This window comes from Vanessa tameamea, chromosome 2 (genome assembly GCF_037043105.1).
Source record: "Vanessa tameamea isolate UH-Manoa-2023 chromosome 2, ilVanTame1 primary haplotype, whole genome shotgun sequence".
NCBI lineage: Eukaryota > Metazoa > Arthropoda > Insecta > Lepidoptera > Nymphalidae > Vanessa > Vanessa tameamea.
The window spans coordinates 112,881-129,485 of record NC_087310.1 but is presented as its reverse complement, the minus strand read 5'-3'; the positions used below and the strand labels follow the sequence as shown (position 1 = coordinate 129,485).

Below are 16,605 nucleotides of genomic sequence, written 5' to 3'. Positions count from 1 at the left end.
TGTACTTTGGTCATGTTCATAGTTGTATGTCAGACCCACTATTTCCATTAGGTACCTGTGAAATCGAGATCCCCTTGAAGCGTTACTGAAATCAGTATCGTTTCAAAGTCATTCAATTCAAGGTATATCAATCATCTATATTTTTATGATATAGGTATGCGGACGAGCAAATGGGTCGCCTGATGGTAAGTGGTCACGATCGCCCATAGACAATGGCGCTGTATGAAACATTAACCATTCCTTACATCGCCAATGCGCCTAATGCGACCTAATGATAGCTTTATATTCAATTAAATTCTGAGGTACATACATAATTATATCGATTCAAAGGCACCTACAAGATCTTCTCGAATAACGTATATTTTAATTTTAAATGAAAAACAATATGAAGATCTAAAACACGAACTCTTTGAGGAGCCAATTAAAATTCCAAGTAAATAATATATAGCCAGAGACTTATACTACACCCACAAGCGAGCCGTCCAACTTGTGAGGTACAATAACAACCCGCCTGCAGCGAGCGTTAGCGATCCCCGCAGACTACAGCGCGCCGCCTCTTGATGCGGGCCACTTCCTGCTTGTTTAGAAATCATAGAATATTAGAACACTATCTCCTCTAAACTAGTATTCCCGCAGCGCAACCGACGGATTAATGAGTCACCGCTGACTTCAACTGTCTACGTCATCATATCTCCTATAATATATATTTTATCAGATACATATTACAGTAATCTTTTTAATGTTACAACTTAAACCTGTATCAATAAGACTTAATTATTATGAGGAAAGTTCTAATTTTCTATACTTCGATCCTTAACATAATCAGCCTGTAAATTTCCCACTGCTGGGCTAAGGCCTCCTCTCCCGTTGAGGAGAAGGTACTCCATATTCCACCACGCTGCTCCAATGCGGGTTGGTGGAATACACATGTGGCAGAATTTCGTTGAAATTAGACACATGCAGGTTTCCTCACGATGTTTTCCTTCACCGCCGAGCACGAGATGAATTATAAACAAATTAAGCACATGTAAATTCAGTGGTGCCTGCCTGGGTTTGAACCCGAAATCATCGGTTAAGATGCACGCGTTCTAACCACTGGGCCATCTCGGCTTGATCCTTAAACGTGAAACGAATTTGCAAACAAACAACAAAAACTCAACTCGAGTGTATGTCGCGCCAGCCCTCGGCACCCGCTCGGAGCATATCCCGCTACACGCGCACTCGCGCCGGCACCGTCGCTAATGCGCGTCGTTCCGGCTCTAATAGTTCTGAACATTAGTTGTGGCTTCGAAGGATTATAAATATCGTTGATACTTTCTATGATTATTTATGATATTATGCCGATTTTTTTATATTAAATCAGTATTCTCGCTCCTTTCTAACGTGGTCATTTGTCACGTAAAGGGATGACCGTATTCTTGCTACGACGTGTTTTTTTCGAATCCTCCTAATTGTAACTATCTACTTCTTACTCCCTAATATTTTAGCTTTAAACAAAAATAACTTCTGTGCCGTATTGCACAGGCTTGACATTAAGATCGCTAATCGTTTTAAACCGCCCTCTAGACTTGCAAATTGCATCAATTTTTTTCCTGTTAGTGTTTGCAATTTCACGCGTAAATGTATTAATCGTGGAGCTGCCTCCTCTGTGTCTCTGTCTCTGCCTGTCGTCGGTCCATTGGACGTGCTTAATGTCGTTTTCAAACGTAACATCTTCAGATCCACCGCATGCAGAGTGCGATATCAAAGGCGATAAGGCGCGTTGAGTGATTACTTCGGGAACGAGTATTGAGAAAGCAAATGACTCGGCCAATTTTATCCGCACAAAGCGATCCCGCTAGTTTCTTTACCTTTAAAAGCTTTACTCGGTCCGAAGACAAAAGAACTGGTCATCCTTTTACAACGTAATGTTTTGCCCCTTTGTGAAATACTCCCAGTTACCTTCATTGTTACCGAAACTTGTGATCTACTCTTATAGACTCCCTTTCAGGGAATAGATTGAGTATCCTTTGAAATTCAATTGTTTCTTATCATAATCATCAATATCAGACTGAGTCAAGACATGAAAAAGTTTGTTTTAAAAAATAACCGTTAGTGATTCTCTTTATATATATTAGTTTACGTTTCCAACGTGTATGAGAAGCGGCAACACACAAATGGAATCTGTTATGTGACAGCGAGACACCGATACGCCGTGACGTCAGAGGCGGCACTCATTTACTTCGCGTTTTAATTAAGCGGCTGCCGAGGACTCGATCGAGGGTCGGGGTTCAATTATCGAATGTTCCACATAAAGAGTCGATGTCGTAATTACTCACAGGTAATAAATTCAACCTTCTCCACAAAAGGGAGAGGTGATCTGAGCCCAGCAGTGGGCATTCACAGACTATTACTAGTAATGAATTGCCCCAGTACGAATTGCAATATTACAAATCAATATATGTAATATTGATTTTTTATTAAAATTTAAAATGTGCACTGCACATGAAATGTTACCAGACAAGTCAAAGTTGTACCGTCATGGTTTACTCCGGAACCCGAAAAGAAAATTGTTGGTTCCGACGCTTTCCAAGCGAACGCTGCCAAAACTATACCGAATACACTAAATATAATATATTCGTTTAATGTCCGCGACGCATATACCTGTCTCTTATAGACACGTCACAGTTATAAAATATTAATAAATACAAAAACACCGTTACAAAGAAGCTTTTGGTCGTGGGACTAAACTTTCCGGCCGGATTTGCCGCACATCCGGTCGCGCCGGATTATGTGAGTGAGAGGCAAGGCCGCTTGTGTTTGCGCACTCTTGTGCACTATTAGTTCTAATTTATCCTGTTCTGTTATATTTCTCACTCAGGTGACAACCGATTTCGATGTATTAAAGTGCATTATATATATAGAAATTTGTATTTCAAAATCACATATTTTGAATATTGATATCGGTTTAGTAGTTTATCAAGAACACTTAAGATAATTCGCTCGCATGTTTATTTGTCCCTAGTTACTTTGATTATATACAGTTCTATATTAGAGTTATATATTTTAGTGACGTTACAAAATATTAATTACCAAGGGGCTTTCAATAAGAGTTCCTTACTCTACTGTGAGCGTACTCTTGCTAAAAAAGAAACGTAACTAATAAGCTAGCTATAATAATATCGCGTATGATGTAATGCTCCGGGTAAACCTACCGACTACCGACTTCAGACAGTTTTGAGGTACAAATAATCCCTTTTAAAATAATAAAAATATATTACGTTCAGAACAAACAATAAAGAAAACGTAGAAGTTGCATCGTAATGTTAGATAAGATAACATTCAAGTGCTGAACTGCAAAAAAAAACATTTGAAACTTTTCTTTAGCGCTCGATAAATACGTTAACTGCATGACATCTTAACTCCATATCGGTTAGTAGTACGTTAACAGTAAAGTTTAAAATGTTCCAGTGTTATTATTTCGTTATATAAAGTCGACAGTGGCCTGTTCGTTGCGACCTCACCTGGCGTGATTCCAACTCACTGAAGATGCCGCCTCCGAAGTCAATAATAGCCTCTTTCACCTTTTATCCGGGAGCTATTGTGAGACTCGGTGTTTAGTTTGGCAAAACAATAATAAAAATTCACTTGTGCGATGGACTTTTCCGATACAGTATTCTTGAGATTGACCCGATATACCGTTGAATGTACTTTATAACTAACTTATTCCACGAGAAAAATTAAATACAATTTTATTCCATCTTTTTTTCTCTTATAATATTTGAAAAATGTCCCACGTGAACCCAGTCCTGGTGAATATTTTAAAACAATAATTATTCTGTACTGTTTTGGTGAGAAGAGTCAATGACCTTGTCTTATTGCCTTCATGAACACGTGTCGCATATTTCAATAGATCATTTGGAATAGAAGTGTTCTGAATAAAGTAATGACTACTTCATTATCAATGATACTCTATGAGATCCCCAATAAGACAATGGCATGCCGGTCTACACATACACACACACGCGTCACGGTGACTCGGTGACACAAATCCAATAAAGAGCAGACTCGCGTCTCCGCGCGCTGCCTGCGCCCTGCTCTTATAGCCTGATTTTAGCGACGTTCACCGGCGACTGCAACTAACACGTTTTTCCTTCATTTAAAATACCGGAATATTTTAAAGTCTCGACGTGACTACTTTTCCCCATCTGGAGATTATTAATATACCTCGAGAAGATCACATACTCCGGGTAATTTAAATGCTATATTTATTTCACACGTAACAAGATGAGCGTTGGCTTAATATGTGTAATCTACGAATGTTTTGTTATGATTAACTTAATGTTCAATGTTAATACTCCGCCTCCAGAATGTCTGTACACGTTATTTCATCGCCTAAACCACTCTAATCTTTCTGTTAACTTTATCAATTAAACTATACTAAAACTAATTAATCTAAATTAGCCCTTTTAGTTCAAAATATCTTGTTTAGTTATTTTGTGCGAGGGAAATAATATAACATTATTAGTGGGGCTATTTCACGGGTCGGCTGTCAAAGGTTCGCCGGGGCGGGAGGGGCTCGTGAGCGTCTCTTTAATGTAATACCGTAGCTCTGGATTCATCCAGTAACGGTAGAGTTTGTAATTAAAGAATTGTGGCGACCAACTTGGGGCTCGCTGTACGTATGCAGGAACTTCCGACAGAGCCCTGGTCCTGCCTTTTCAGTTCCCAATTATCTCTCAAAGTGAATTTTATAAGCGTTCGACGCTTCCCAAACATCTCATTCTCCAATTAAAAACTTCCTCTTTACTACAGCTTTGATGTGAGCGCGTCGAACGATAATCACTTACATGTACTCATTGCTTTGATAAATAACACGATAACGTTTGCTGATAATTAATATGTATTAAGTCAACATTAGGGGAAGTGCGATGGGCGATACATTAACATTCAGCAATATGTGTAAAGAGCCAGACAGCCAAAAGGACATGCCCAGTCGCGCTTTGTATTTTTTAATATATAAATTGTACTATTTCTTCACAAATACCAATACTGATACTGATACCACAGTTTGTCGATCAACTGTTTTCAATACGTAATGGCGTAGCCATATCGCTAAGTCAATCAACTAACAGTCTTCCGATTACATATCATCCTGCATGCAATCCTCCGATACAACGCGGACGGAAAATAGCTTATTTATAAAAAATACCCTCGATTATATCATTCTTTTCCCCTTCGCGTCCAAAATATTGTAAGACTCTAAGAAACGTCAGGGAATCTAAGTTCTAATAGCTTTTTAATACGTGCCATAATACAATAATAATAAAAGGATAAGAGCGTATTTTTAATACCGTCGGTCCTTTGACAGCTTGAAAACATCTAGTACCGGCCCAGTTACAGCTCTATAATACTGTACACATTTATGGTGTTAAATATGTTGGTAGCATGCCTTACGGACAGCGGTGTTGTCATTTACATCAGTAAATATTGTTTAATACTATTGAAATTACATATTTCGTAGGTTTAGATATGTCAAAACAGTTTTTTAATAGCTCGCTTGCCTTAATTCCATTTATTTCGCGTTAGTGTGTGTTATTGGTAGACTTTTATAGGTGGCGTTTTGTCTGGGATGACGTGACTTGGCGTGACGTTACGTTCAGGAACTAAGGAAAAATCTTAAGCCACCTCATATGATACCCACATCGTGGCATGAGGCGGTCTGCCAGAAACAACACAGCAACCATTTTTCCTTATTATTAATAAAATACGTTCGATACAAACTTATATTTAATAAGATATGTGATAATGCCAATCACACGCAGTTAGGTTCACGAAGCTCCAACTTTATAGGAAATGTGGTGTTATAGGCCAAGGAATTTCAGCACAGGCCGAGAGTTTTGGAATTTGCTTGGAAATGCCAACATTGAATGAAGCTTCATTCAACGACCCTATATATCACTTGGACAGAACACATTATTGTATTGTCGTTTGATTCTCAGAATTTCTTTATAACTAATAAGTATGTGTCACGTATGCGTTATGAAATAATATATCCATTTCTAGGCACTTCTTGTACAGGGCTGAATGTAGAGGCCCTGCGGCACTAGAGGAGTGAAGGCCCTGGGCAACAGACTCGGCCCAAAACTATTAATTTTTTTTAATTAATTTGAACAGTTTCATTTATATACCTTTCGCTTTTCTATTTTTGTAATTTTTCCTCTTTTGGCATCAGTAAGTTACACAACAGTGATTAAGAAATGTTAAAATCGCGTGCCATACTTGTGTTTCATAATATCTACACATACGTTGCATTAAAATTGGTTTTTTGGGAATCTCTACGGTTAGATTCGCTCTATTGTAGAGACTGTCTATTGTAGATCCCTCTAAAGCCGGACCTGCTCATAAAAGTAACAAAACAGACCAAGTCCAGAGCAAAACTGCGTATCTCATCGTCAGTACAAATGATTAGTGCACTTGGAATGAATCGACTGTACGATCTGAGAATAGCAAGTTGCTTTATAATTTACAATAAATGGACTATCTATTCTCGTAATTCCGTTATAAACAAATTGTGTAAATCCAAGAAAGTGCAAGAAACTTGTATTTGCTCTGAATTCGGTCGCGACTAAGACAGAGAAATGTTCGCCATTCATCTAGCTAGTGCGAGCGCAGCCGCGACCCCGGAGACCTCGCCCTCGTACACTTTCAAAAATATTACGCAATTTGTCAATATGCAAGCTTTTTCTATTAAAAATATATTTAGTATCAAGATACTAAATATATTTTTAACCGGCATTGCCAAGGCAATGCCGGTCACTAGAACCAAATCATATCATTAAAATTAGTTCTTAGACATTATATTCATGAAAATGAGTGCTTCAGGTCTACGCTTACATACTGGCAAAGTGGCGTGCAAACATAAAGTAATTTATATAAATACTAGCTGTTACCCGCGGATTTGCCCGCGTAGAACATGAATATATTTACAAATTAACTTAAAATGTTACGTTACTGTAATACCTCTTTGTATACCACATTGGTGTGTATTTCAGCCCTTAGGGTAGAATATCCAGAAACGCTTAAATGCGAATCAACTCATATTTAATCGGTAGCCCAAAAATAAAATTTCGACCTTCCAAACTATCCTATATACGAAATGTCAAACTCTATTTCTCCCCTTTGGCGTAAAATATCCAGAAACGCTTAAATACATATCAAATCATTTTTAATCGGTAGCCCAAAAATAAAATTTCATGCTTCTAACTTCAAAATGACGGATTTCCAGACTAACCTATATAAAAAAATGTCCTACCCCTATTAAACCCCTTAGAGGTAGAATATCTAGAAACACTTAAATACGTATATAATCATTTTTAATCAGTATCCCAAAAATAAAGTTTCATATGTTTAGCTTAAAAAATGACGACTTCCATAAACACTTACAACCCTTATTTAATCCCCTTAGTGGTAGAATATCAAAAAACACTTAAATACGTATTTACTCATTTTTAATCAGTATCCCAAAAATAAAGTTTCATGTTTGTTACTTAAAAAATGGCTGTACTGTAACTGGCTGTACTTAAAAATGGCTGTAATAAGTGTACAGCCTAAAATATAAGTTTTATGCTTCTAGTTCTAAAAATTCTAAGCATGACAATACTTTCAACAACTTCCAACCTTTCATCCCAATTTTCAACCCTTTACAGCACTTTTTTTTCAAATAAAAAGTTGCCTATGTCCTTTCTCAGGCTCTAGACTATTTGTGTACCAAATTTCAATTAAATTGGTCTATTTTGGTAATTGGTAGTAGTTTTGGCGTGAAAGCAAGACAGACAGACAGACAGACAAAGTTACTTTCGCATTTATAATATTAGTATGGAAGTATGGATTGTTATTTCAATCGCTAGAGAGCTACGATAATAACCGCGTCCGATCGCTGCTAAATTCAAAGTGCTACAGTGAGAACCGCGGCCTCCGACCTTCGACGCGCCTATAGCACGCTCCCACCGGCCGGCCGGTACCACCGCAAACGCTACGTTCCGCAATTTTTAAATCTGTAATATCTTCGAAAATATTCATTTAAATCATATGCTGTAAAGGGCCATATATGTAAATCAATATTAAATCAACAATGTATTTAAGGTATTTCATTGGATAAGGATTAATGCCGTATAGGTTAAAATCGCTTCGAAAATAAGCCAATATTTGTGATAAAAAATAAATAACAAAAAAATGTTTATTGTGGGTTATCTTTAAGAGATAGACATATACTAACACGGACTTTTTTATAGACATTTTTGAGGTATACAATTCTGTAGTACATTATTTTGATCTATCTAGTAGGGTTCAGCCAGCGTTTACAATGTAAGCGCAAAAAATTTATAAATTTACGACATCACATTAGAAACTTTTAAAATTATCAGTGTTACTTAACTATATTGTCTATGTATTATATACAAAACTCTTCCTCTCGAATCACCCTATCGATTAAAAACTGCATCAAAATTCGTTGCGTAGTTTTAAAGATTTAAGCGTACAAAGGGACATAGGGACAGAGAAAACGACTTTGTTTTATACTATGTAAAGATTTGACTCATGTAGCCGCGCACTCCTCAAGCGCACGAGCCGACAGCTTATAACTCGTCTGATTTTCATTAAGATTTCCATCGAGCCGTTTGATCCTTAAGCGTACAAACACACACAATTTCACGGAGTAGTAGTTTTTGAGAACGTTGCACACTCCCTACAATAATCCTTCAGCTGCTCACGCGTCACGAGAGATGCAACAGTAACATGGTAACAACCCTTGAACTGTCGACACGTCTCAAACCGCCTCACGAGTGCTGGAATCATATGAATATGTTGCTCTTGTTGTAACAAAAACGCTTAATAACGTTATTGGTTACAACGTAAGAAACATATGGTGGTTAGGTAGTTGTTTCTTATACCACACATACCGAAACAGCATAAAGACACAACGAAAAAATCGAAACCACCCCTCTCTCGATATGCGAACATTATATTATTCAATATATCGCTGGAAATGCAAAGTGCGCCGTAACTCATATGATTATTATGAAGCAGAAATCCAAGTAACGAAGCGCTTTAAGAGCGCTCCAGCTACTAGAAGTGGGTTAAAATATATAATGTAAAAGGCAGACTTACGCGCCGTCTCTCATATGTATGTATTATTCATCCGCAGCAGCGCCGCGCGGACAGGCTCTGTGCGGGACTCTTATTGAATCACGACTTGTATTAGAATTTATTACTCACTAGTGTAATGGAATGTTGGAGCCGAGAGTAGTTTATACGGAATTCGGTAGGAATTACTTTCGTGTAATTAACTCACTGGGAGGTATGGCTTGGTGCAAGCTCCTCTGTGTGGGTCCACCACTCCATAATCTAACGCTAAACATCAATCATTTGTGTGATTGCGTTCCGTTTCGAAGGTTGAGTGAGTCAATTTAATTACATGCATTATCTAAGTTGCTGTGCTATGGTGACGCATACGCGACAAATGAAATGGTAAATATTATTACTTTATCTTTCCAATGTCTATAGTTCCCCTTCGTTCTCTTATATTAAATTAGAAAAAGTCTAACTGTCATAGTACGATCATCAAACGGAAATGTTTTTAATATATTGTAACAAAACCGTATCTGTTCACACGACATGTTGTAACGAGAGTGATCGCTACGGACGCCCGCTTCGTGTCGGTACTTAAATGAACCGAGACATCTTGATACTTGCCTACTGAACAAAGTAGACGTGTGACAAACAATTATTAATCATAAGAAGTCGGATCACAGTGCTGCGCAAGGAATAAGAAAGATTTCGAAAACTTACATATGCAGGAACAAAATATAAAATTCATTCAATATTTAAAAAGATACACGCACACTTTTAATTAGTGATGTCATGTAACGCACTCATCATCCAGTTTACGTCGGCACGTGAAGCCGCGCCGTCAACCCTCATCACGCCACCTCCCTGACTGCTACGCACTCCACTGCCACTGATGACCTGTGCGTATAACGACTCGAATACGCGTCTTATCGATTATCTTGTCGATGAACTATATTTTTTTATTACAATACAAAATCTATATTCTCTGTAGACAGGTCGTTCTGTATAAATCGTGTAGGTTTTGTGTGCGTTTATTTTGTTTCTCGCATTTTTATCACTTCATCAATAAATTTCGTATCGGTACAATTCACCAGAGTTCCCAATACCACTAGAACTGAACTGAAAGGTTATTGCGCCCTATTCCTCTTCCGAGCTCCGGATGTAGAGATATTGTTTAGGAGTAAGTAGGTAGGTATTATATTATACTAGTATAAGGTATGGCTCGGAGTGTGTCGCAATAAGCCTTAAATAATGAATGAATAAAAACGTATTGCTATGAAATCGGAGTACTAATCCCGAGTACTGTTTCTAACTCAGTTATCGGGTAGTATTGAACATTACGAAGTGAATATAGTATTTGGCCGACATCTCTATATACCCACGAAAAATCAACGTGTGGATGCGCCACACGGCGCGCCGCGCAGCCGGCTCCGTCCCCGCGGCGCCGACACCATTCCAAACTGCAAATAAAATAAAATGCTTTGCAGAAAAATTGAAAATTCAATAACTCTCTCGCAGAGGAGCGATTTCCTCCCGACTGTGACTTTAAAATATGATGGATGATACATCCCACGCGTTTTTGCTCCAAATTCGTGTTAGAACTTCGGAACGATCGCTAGCATCTCTCGTATTTCCTTTGATTTATTGACGCACTCTGCAAATATTTTCCTGCTTCTTTGTCTCATCTCCATGCAACTTTGATACTATTTTTATCGTTTTATTGGAATCCCATGCTCGTGGAGTCGGGCGAGCGGAAAGGACTCGAACAGACGCGTCCGTTTCGAGTCGAATTGTTCACAAACCGAACTAAAATAACTTTGTAACATAATCTTTACATAATATTATGACACCTTGCGTTCAAGGAACTTTAGTGCAAAGACCTGCAACGAGTGAAAGCCAGGGTGAAAGGGGGAGTGGGTTGTTAATGAGCAAAGTTGCAGTGCGTTTACTTAGCTGCCTCGTACGGAAATAATAAGCGCAATTAGATCGCGACCGACCCGTTTCACTTCTGCTGACCCCAGCAGCGTGCGCCTTAACTTGCAACTCTTAAACACCGACCTGTTTAAGACTTAAAATAACTCGTAAAATAAAACATTACAAAAACTTTAGTTCGTTTATCTTTGTATCTATGGTTCTGAGTATAACTCATTCGGATTAGTCACGCTGTGAAGAAATTTCCATCGATTTGATATTTAGTAATGAGTAATAATTTTGAAACTTTCTTCGTGACATGGAAAAATAATTCGATACAGTCGAATGTCAGCAGGAGCCGTAAAGTGCGGTGCACATCTGCGTGCGGCTCCCGAGCACTGTCAGCGCGGTGGCGCGCTGCCAAGGCGCCGCGTCGTTACCAGCAGTGACGGGCCCACTTTTATGTTTTACATTGAATTTGAAGAACCCGCCATTTTCTGTAATCTCGTGGTTCAGGCTACTCGGTTTTTTTAACGCCATCTATTTATTTATTCCGCCGTCTAATAAAATTCATCAATACTCGAAATGACAAGCAAATGAACAAGCGCCAAGCATTCATTTCATTTTTCATTGAAATATTTCAAAAAATTTACATGTACAGCTCTGTTAATTACAAATATATTTATTTTTGCAGTTGTATATCAACTGCATATCATACTATAGAATATTGCATTCACTGTGTACCGCTTCAGAGTTCGCGACTCGTAAGAAAGTGAGCGCTTAATGCAACACAGAAGCTAGCGATTAAACCAATTTGTCACGGGTGAGGCTAAGTGCGCCGCCAGCTCCCGCGTTACACTCCCCACTCCCCGCTCTCCGTCGCCCGCTCCGCACAAAACCTAGCAAACTGTGAACTGCACCCAACGAGCTCGATTGTTCCTCGGCGACGTCCCTCCGACTCGCCTATTGTTTGCGCGTCGCTAATTTGTATTAGCGACGGTGACCATTAGTATAAACCGACTTACGCCTGCTTGAGGAGTTTGCGCTGTCCTGATCGAGTGAGATCTCTTAGAGTTGAATATTGTCGACATCAATTATATAGATAGAGAACCAATTACAATTGTTTTACGTCTTCCATTATTGCAGCAAGCTACCACGTTGGTTCAAATTATACATCCTGTCTTATGAAAAAGTGAAAAGTGAAAAACTGATATTGATCATTTTTATAAATCAGAAGAAAAAAGTAGATTTTAATCGAAACTTTTTTTTTAATAAATTTTTGAAGTTGCAATTTAGACTTATTTTGAAAAAATCTAAAAAACGTGATAACTCAAAAATGGTTCACTTTTGCATTATGCATATGGCGGTTAAAATTATCGCAAATAGTCACCCCAATCACCTCCTAACGGGAATACGTCGAACTACCAATAACCCTGTATACAGAGACAAGAAAACCACCATAATGACTATTCTTCACGAGCTGACGTGATGTACTTACAGTGCGGCGCGCGGGGGAATTATGATTTCGTAAAGTATGGAATTAACCCAAACGCCTTCCTCTAGAACGTAGCTCTCTATTCAATTATGTTCTGGAATAATAGTTTTTGGTGATAGTTTTTAATAATAAAAGACGTTACCGAGGACTCCAACATAATGTACACAAAAGGAACTAGAGACCGTAGAGGTAGAGAGATGTGATGGTACGAGAACGTCACGGCGTCGGCTGTTGCGCCATACACGCCGGTCTTACCCAAAGGCAAACGTGTCTCTCATTAGAAATTATCATTTTTCAGTGCGTTTATTGTTGATTTTTAAATTAATTTATATTTTTTAACGTTATAAAAGTAGGTACTAAAGTCTGCAGTGAACTTAGTTATGTTGTTGATTATAGGTTTTTTTCTAAAGGTTTTATAAAACACACCGTATAAATTGCAAAATTATAAATAGTAAATTTTATTATTAGAATTAGTTTCAAATGAATATGATATTAATTTAGATTTAATTCAAAATAATATCAAATTATTTTGAACTAAAATTATCATAAAGTGGACGAACATCGGTAAATAAGCTTAAATGTAGGCTGCATTACTATAACTAATAACCTGTGAAACGATTACTTCGCAGTTTAAATAATTCAGACCGATTAACGCGCTATTGAGAAATATAACAAAATTCCTGAAAACCGACATGTTGATCACAGTGTATAATTGTATGTACGTGAAAAATATTGTATTTCCGATTTTTGAGAATCAATATGTTATTCGTCAGAGAATATTTCTCAACAACTAGAGGAGTTTAACTCAACCGAATCCAAACTGGCAGAAAAAAGAAAAAAAAAGAAAAGCGTCCACTTCCTTTTTTCAGTTAAAAATTAAATGTAATCAATAATGATAATAAAAATATAATAAAAGCCTATGTACAATCCCAGTCGACCGCTGTTCGGGCGCCGCCTTTCCCTTTAATTGCTATTTAATGTGCGCACGTAAATCACCGCAGCGATCAGTGGCGGGCGCGGCGCGGTCGCTCGAGCAACCGGCCGAAGAGGAGCAACGATTACCGCGCATCCCTTACGCATATTTAACGCGTGCTATTAGTGGGGTTTCTCAGTAAGTTCACAAATATGGTATGTACATATCATATTTAATAGTCGTCCTGAAACTTAACTGTACGAGTATAAAAAAATCCAAACACAAAGTTACCCTTACGATTAAGGGACCCGTCGGCTCAATAGCTTTTCCAAATAAATAATCCACATTTAGTAATCAGAAGAATGCACAAGTGTATCGACACTGCACAGCCAGGCAGCGGGAACAGCGCCGAGCGGGACCAGGGCGCTAATCATCCTCGGCACGATATCACTTCGTTGAATATATTGTGATATTATCTCTCTGTTTAAAATTTCAGACAAATTCGAGTTGTACTGAGACGGAGGCGGTAATTGCTAATTACGTTTAGCGCAGTAATTAACCTTATTTGCGTCTATTGAGGCTCGAACGAGCTCTTGTTAGGCGCGGCGCACCCCATTAATATTAAAATATATAGAAACAATAGATGCTGTATTCGTATCCCCGTAGGATTTCTTAGTAATTTTATTTTATATACTGTTTATTACAGTATTTTATTTAGTACTAGCGACCCGCCCTGGCTTCGCACGGGTGCAATGCTGATACTAAATATACTACAGAATGTCTTACAACGTTCACAGTTTTTCAGTCATTAGACAATACAAACCGCTCCTGCTGTCCATGCGTTTTAAATCTGTAATATCTTCGAAAATATTCATTTGAATTACATGCTGTAATTATGTAAGGCCATATGGATCTATATTAAATTCGCAATGTATTTAAGGTATGTACTTAATTGGATAAGGATTAATGCTGTATTGCTTAAAATCGCATCGAAAATAAGCCATTATTTCTCGTAAAAAGTAAATAAAAAATTTTTATTGTGTGTTATCCTTAAGAGATAGACATATACCATCGTGAACTTTGAAGACCTTTTTAAGGTGTACAATACTGTATTACATTATTTTGATATATCTCGTAGGGTTGCATGCATTATACGTATAAACCTTCCTCTTGAATCAACCGCATCAAAATCCGTTGTGTAATTTTAAAGATCTAAGCATACATAGGGACAGACAGACAGCGGTGAGCGACTTTGTCTTATACTATGTAATGATTTTATATTTAATACGCAGTAAATTATCTGGTTTACCAAGAATTATTAATTCGGTTCGTCGATTGCACACTATTATTATCCAAACAAACGGAAGTCCTTTTTGACTTTATGCTTGGAAATATTATAGTTAATGGGAATGAAGTATGACGCTTAGTTTACTTTTTAAATATGAGTATAAGACCTCCTAAGCGCTTTGCTTTAATAAGAATGCGTTGTTTACAAATGAATAATATCCTATATTTAGACCTCATTAGACAAACAGTAAACGTGGATTTTAAGATACATATATTCGAGATAATCTCAGGGTGTATCAAAAATACAGCGATAGGTACCTACAAAATATATAACCCGAAAGCTGTCCATGTTGTCGTTTTATAAAGTCGGTTGAAAGTGAGTATACTGTCAAGCACGATCGCCTCTTGATCTCGGGACCCATCCGTCATACTATCTCGGTCTGGTCTCACGTTTATTGCGTAACTTTTACTCTAATCGCAAATTTTCATCTTCAAATTCAAATCCCTTTATATAACTTTACGAAAAACTTCGGATGATTCTAGAGTACTTGAAGCACGCCCGCAATTATAAGTAAGATTACGCACACTTCGTGTTATTCGGTCGTTCGCTGTTTTATTCGAACTCATAAATGCTGTGACTGCAATTCCAAAAGTTCCTATTGACCCTGCTGCAAATTCGCAAATTACAAAGTTCTATAAATATTTTCTTTTTAGTGTCACTTGCGACATCGAAATTTGGTTGCTTAATAATAGTCTAAATATCTTATAGTCAAAACGAAACTTATACGTACATACGAGTAGAAGACACCTGACTATCATAATGACCAAAACGGATTATGCTATATTATGAATTCTAGAGCGAAGCTGCACCCTCATCTGCGTCAATTCAACCTGTTCTATGTTTATACTTTTTAATTTATGAAATACTTGATTCACGTCTTTGGGGTTTAACAAAAGCGTTTCGAAACACGATGACGCGTTTGTTTCCGCATTTACGATTGGCTCGTTATCGATAGTCTGTCCGTTTTTAAACATATTTTTGTAATACAATTTTGTTTATTGTTTTAATAAAAATTATACGACTAATAAATTAAAGTTTACATCTCAGCTTATTAATGTAATTTAAAAATATATGAATCGGATCGGAGGCGACGTCGCCGGGTGAGCGAGTATGATGTAGTGTGCTCTGGAGACTGAGGCGGGCGGCGAGTTTTTACGTCGCGTACAAATTATTCCAGCCAGTATTACTAATTTAATTACAGTTTAAACGTAAAAACGAATATTACACTATCATTGTTATCAATATAATTATAAACTTTATCTAAAACAATACCAACATCTACCATGTGATATCATGTAGTGGTCATGACCACCACATTCCAATGTGATAATAAAATAAACCCATTGCAGTTCCGTCAGCGCGTATCCTCGGCGGTCCAGACCTGCACGTCGACATCGGCTCCACCATCAACCTAACTTGCCTCATCCAGTTCAGCCCCGAGCCGCCCGCCTACATCTTCTGGTACCACGAGGACGAGGTGAGCGGACGCAAAGTAATTATTCACTTCACTTTATTACTACTTTAGTTTCTAACGCATGAGAACCCCCAGAAAGATAATATCTCCAGGCTCGTTGTAATGAGCTCGAGTCTTATGCCGACCAGTCTTCCTATAGCGCGCACTATGTTCTGCTTTACTAGTACTATACATATGAGCATGTCGCTTTCTGGGTGTACTTATGTCAGTTCAATTCTAGTCATAATACTTGAACGACCTCGCTATAATCTTCGCTATAATCGTATAAAATATACCTGTCACGGTATCGTGTCTCATAATATGAAATTTGTTCTACTCTGTGTTCATTTGACTGTCAGTGGATGCATTTTACCAAT

General features: G+C 37.8%; 2 protein-coding genes across 2 annotated transcripts in view; both read left to right on the top strand.

The window, feature by feature from the left end:
• The window catches only part of LOC113398184 (zwei Ig domain protein zig-8-like), a 379,966-nt gene that overhangs the window by 359,946 nt on the left and 3,415 nt on the right, over positions 1–16,605 (top strand). The window contains exon 5 of the mRNA XM_064215469.1: positions 16,125–16,252. Coding sequence (XP_064071539.1) covers positions 16,125–16,252 — 128 coding nt within the window. The remainder of the gene's footprint in view (positions 1–16,124; positions 16,253–16,605) is intronic.
• The window catches only part of LOC113403688 (zinc finger protein 706-like), a 68,154-nt gene continuing 60,706 nt past the window's right edge, over positions 9,158–16,605 (top strand). Inside the window, exon 1 of the mRNA XM_064215479.1 lies at positions 9,158–9,163. Within this exon, the coding sequence (XP_064071549.1) occupies positions 9,162–9,163 (2 nt within the window). The 5' untranslated portion in view covers positions 9,158–9,161. The remainder of the gene's footprint in view (positions 9,164–16,605) is intronic.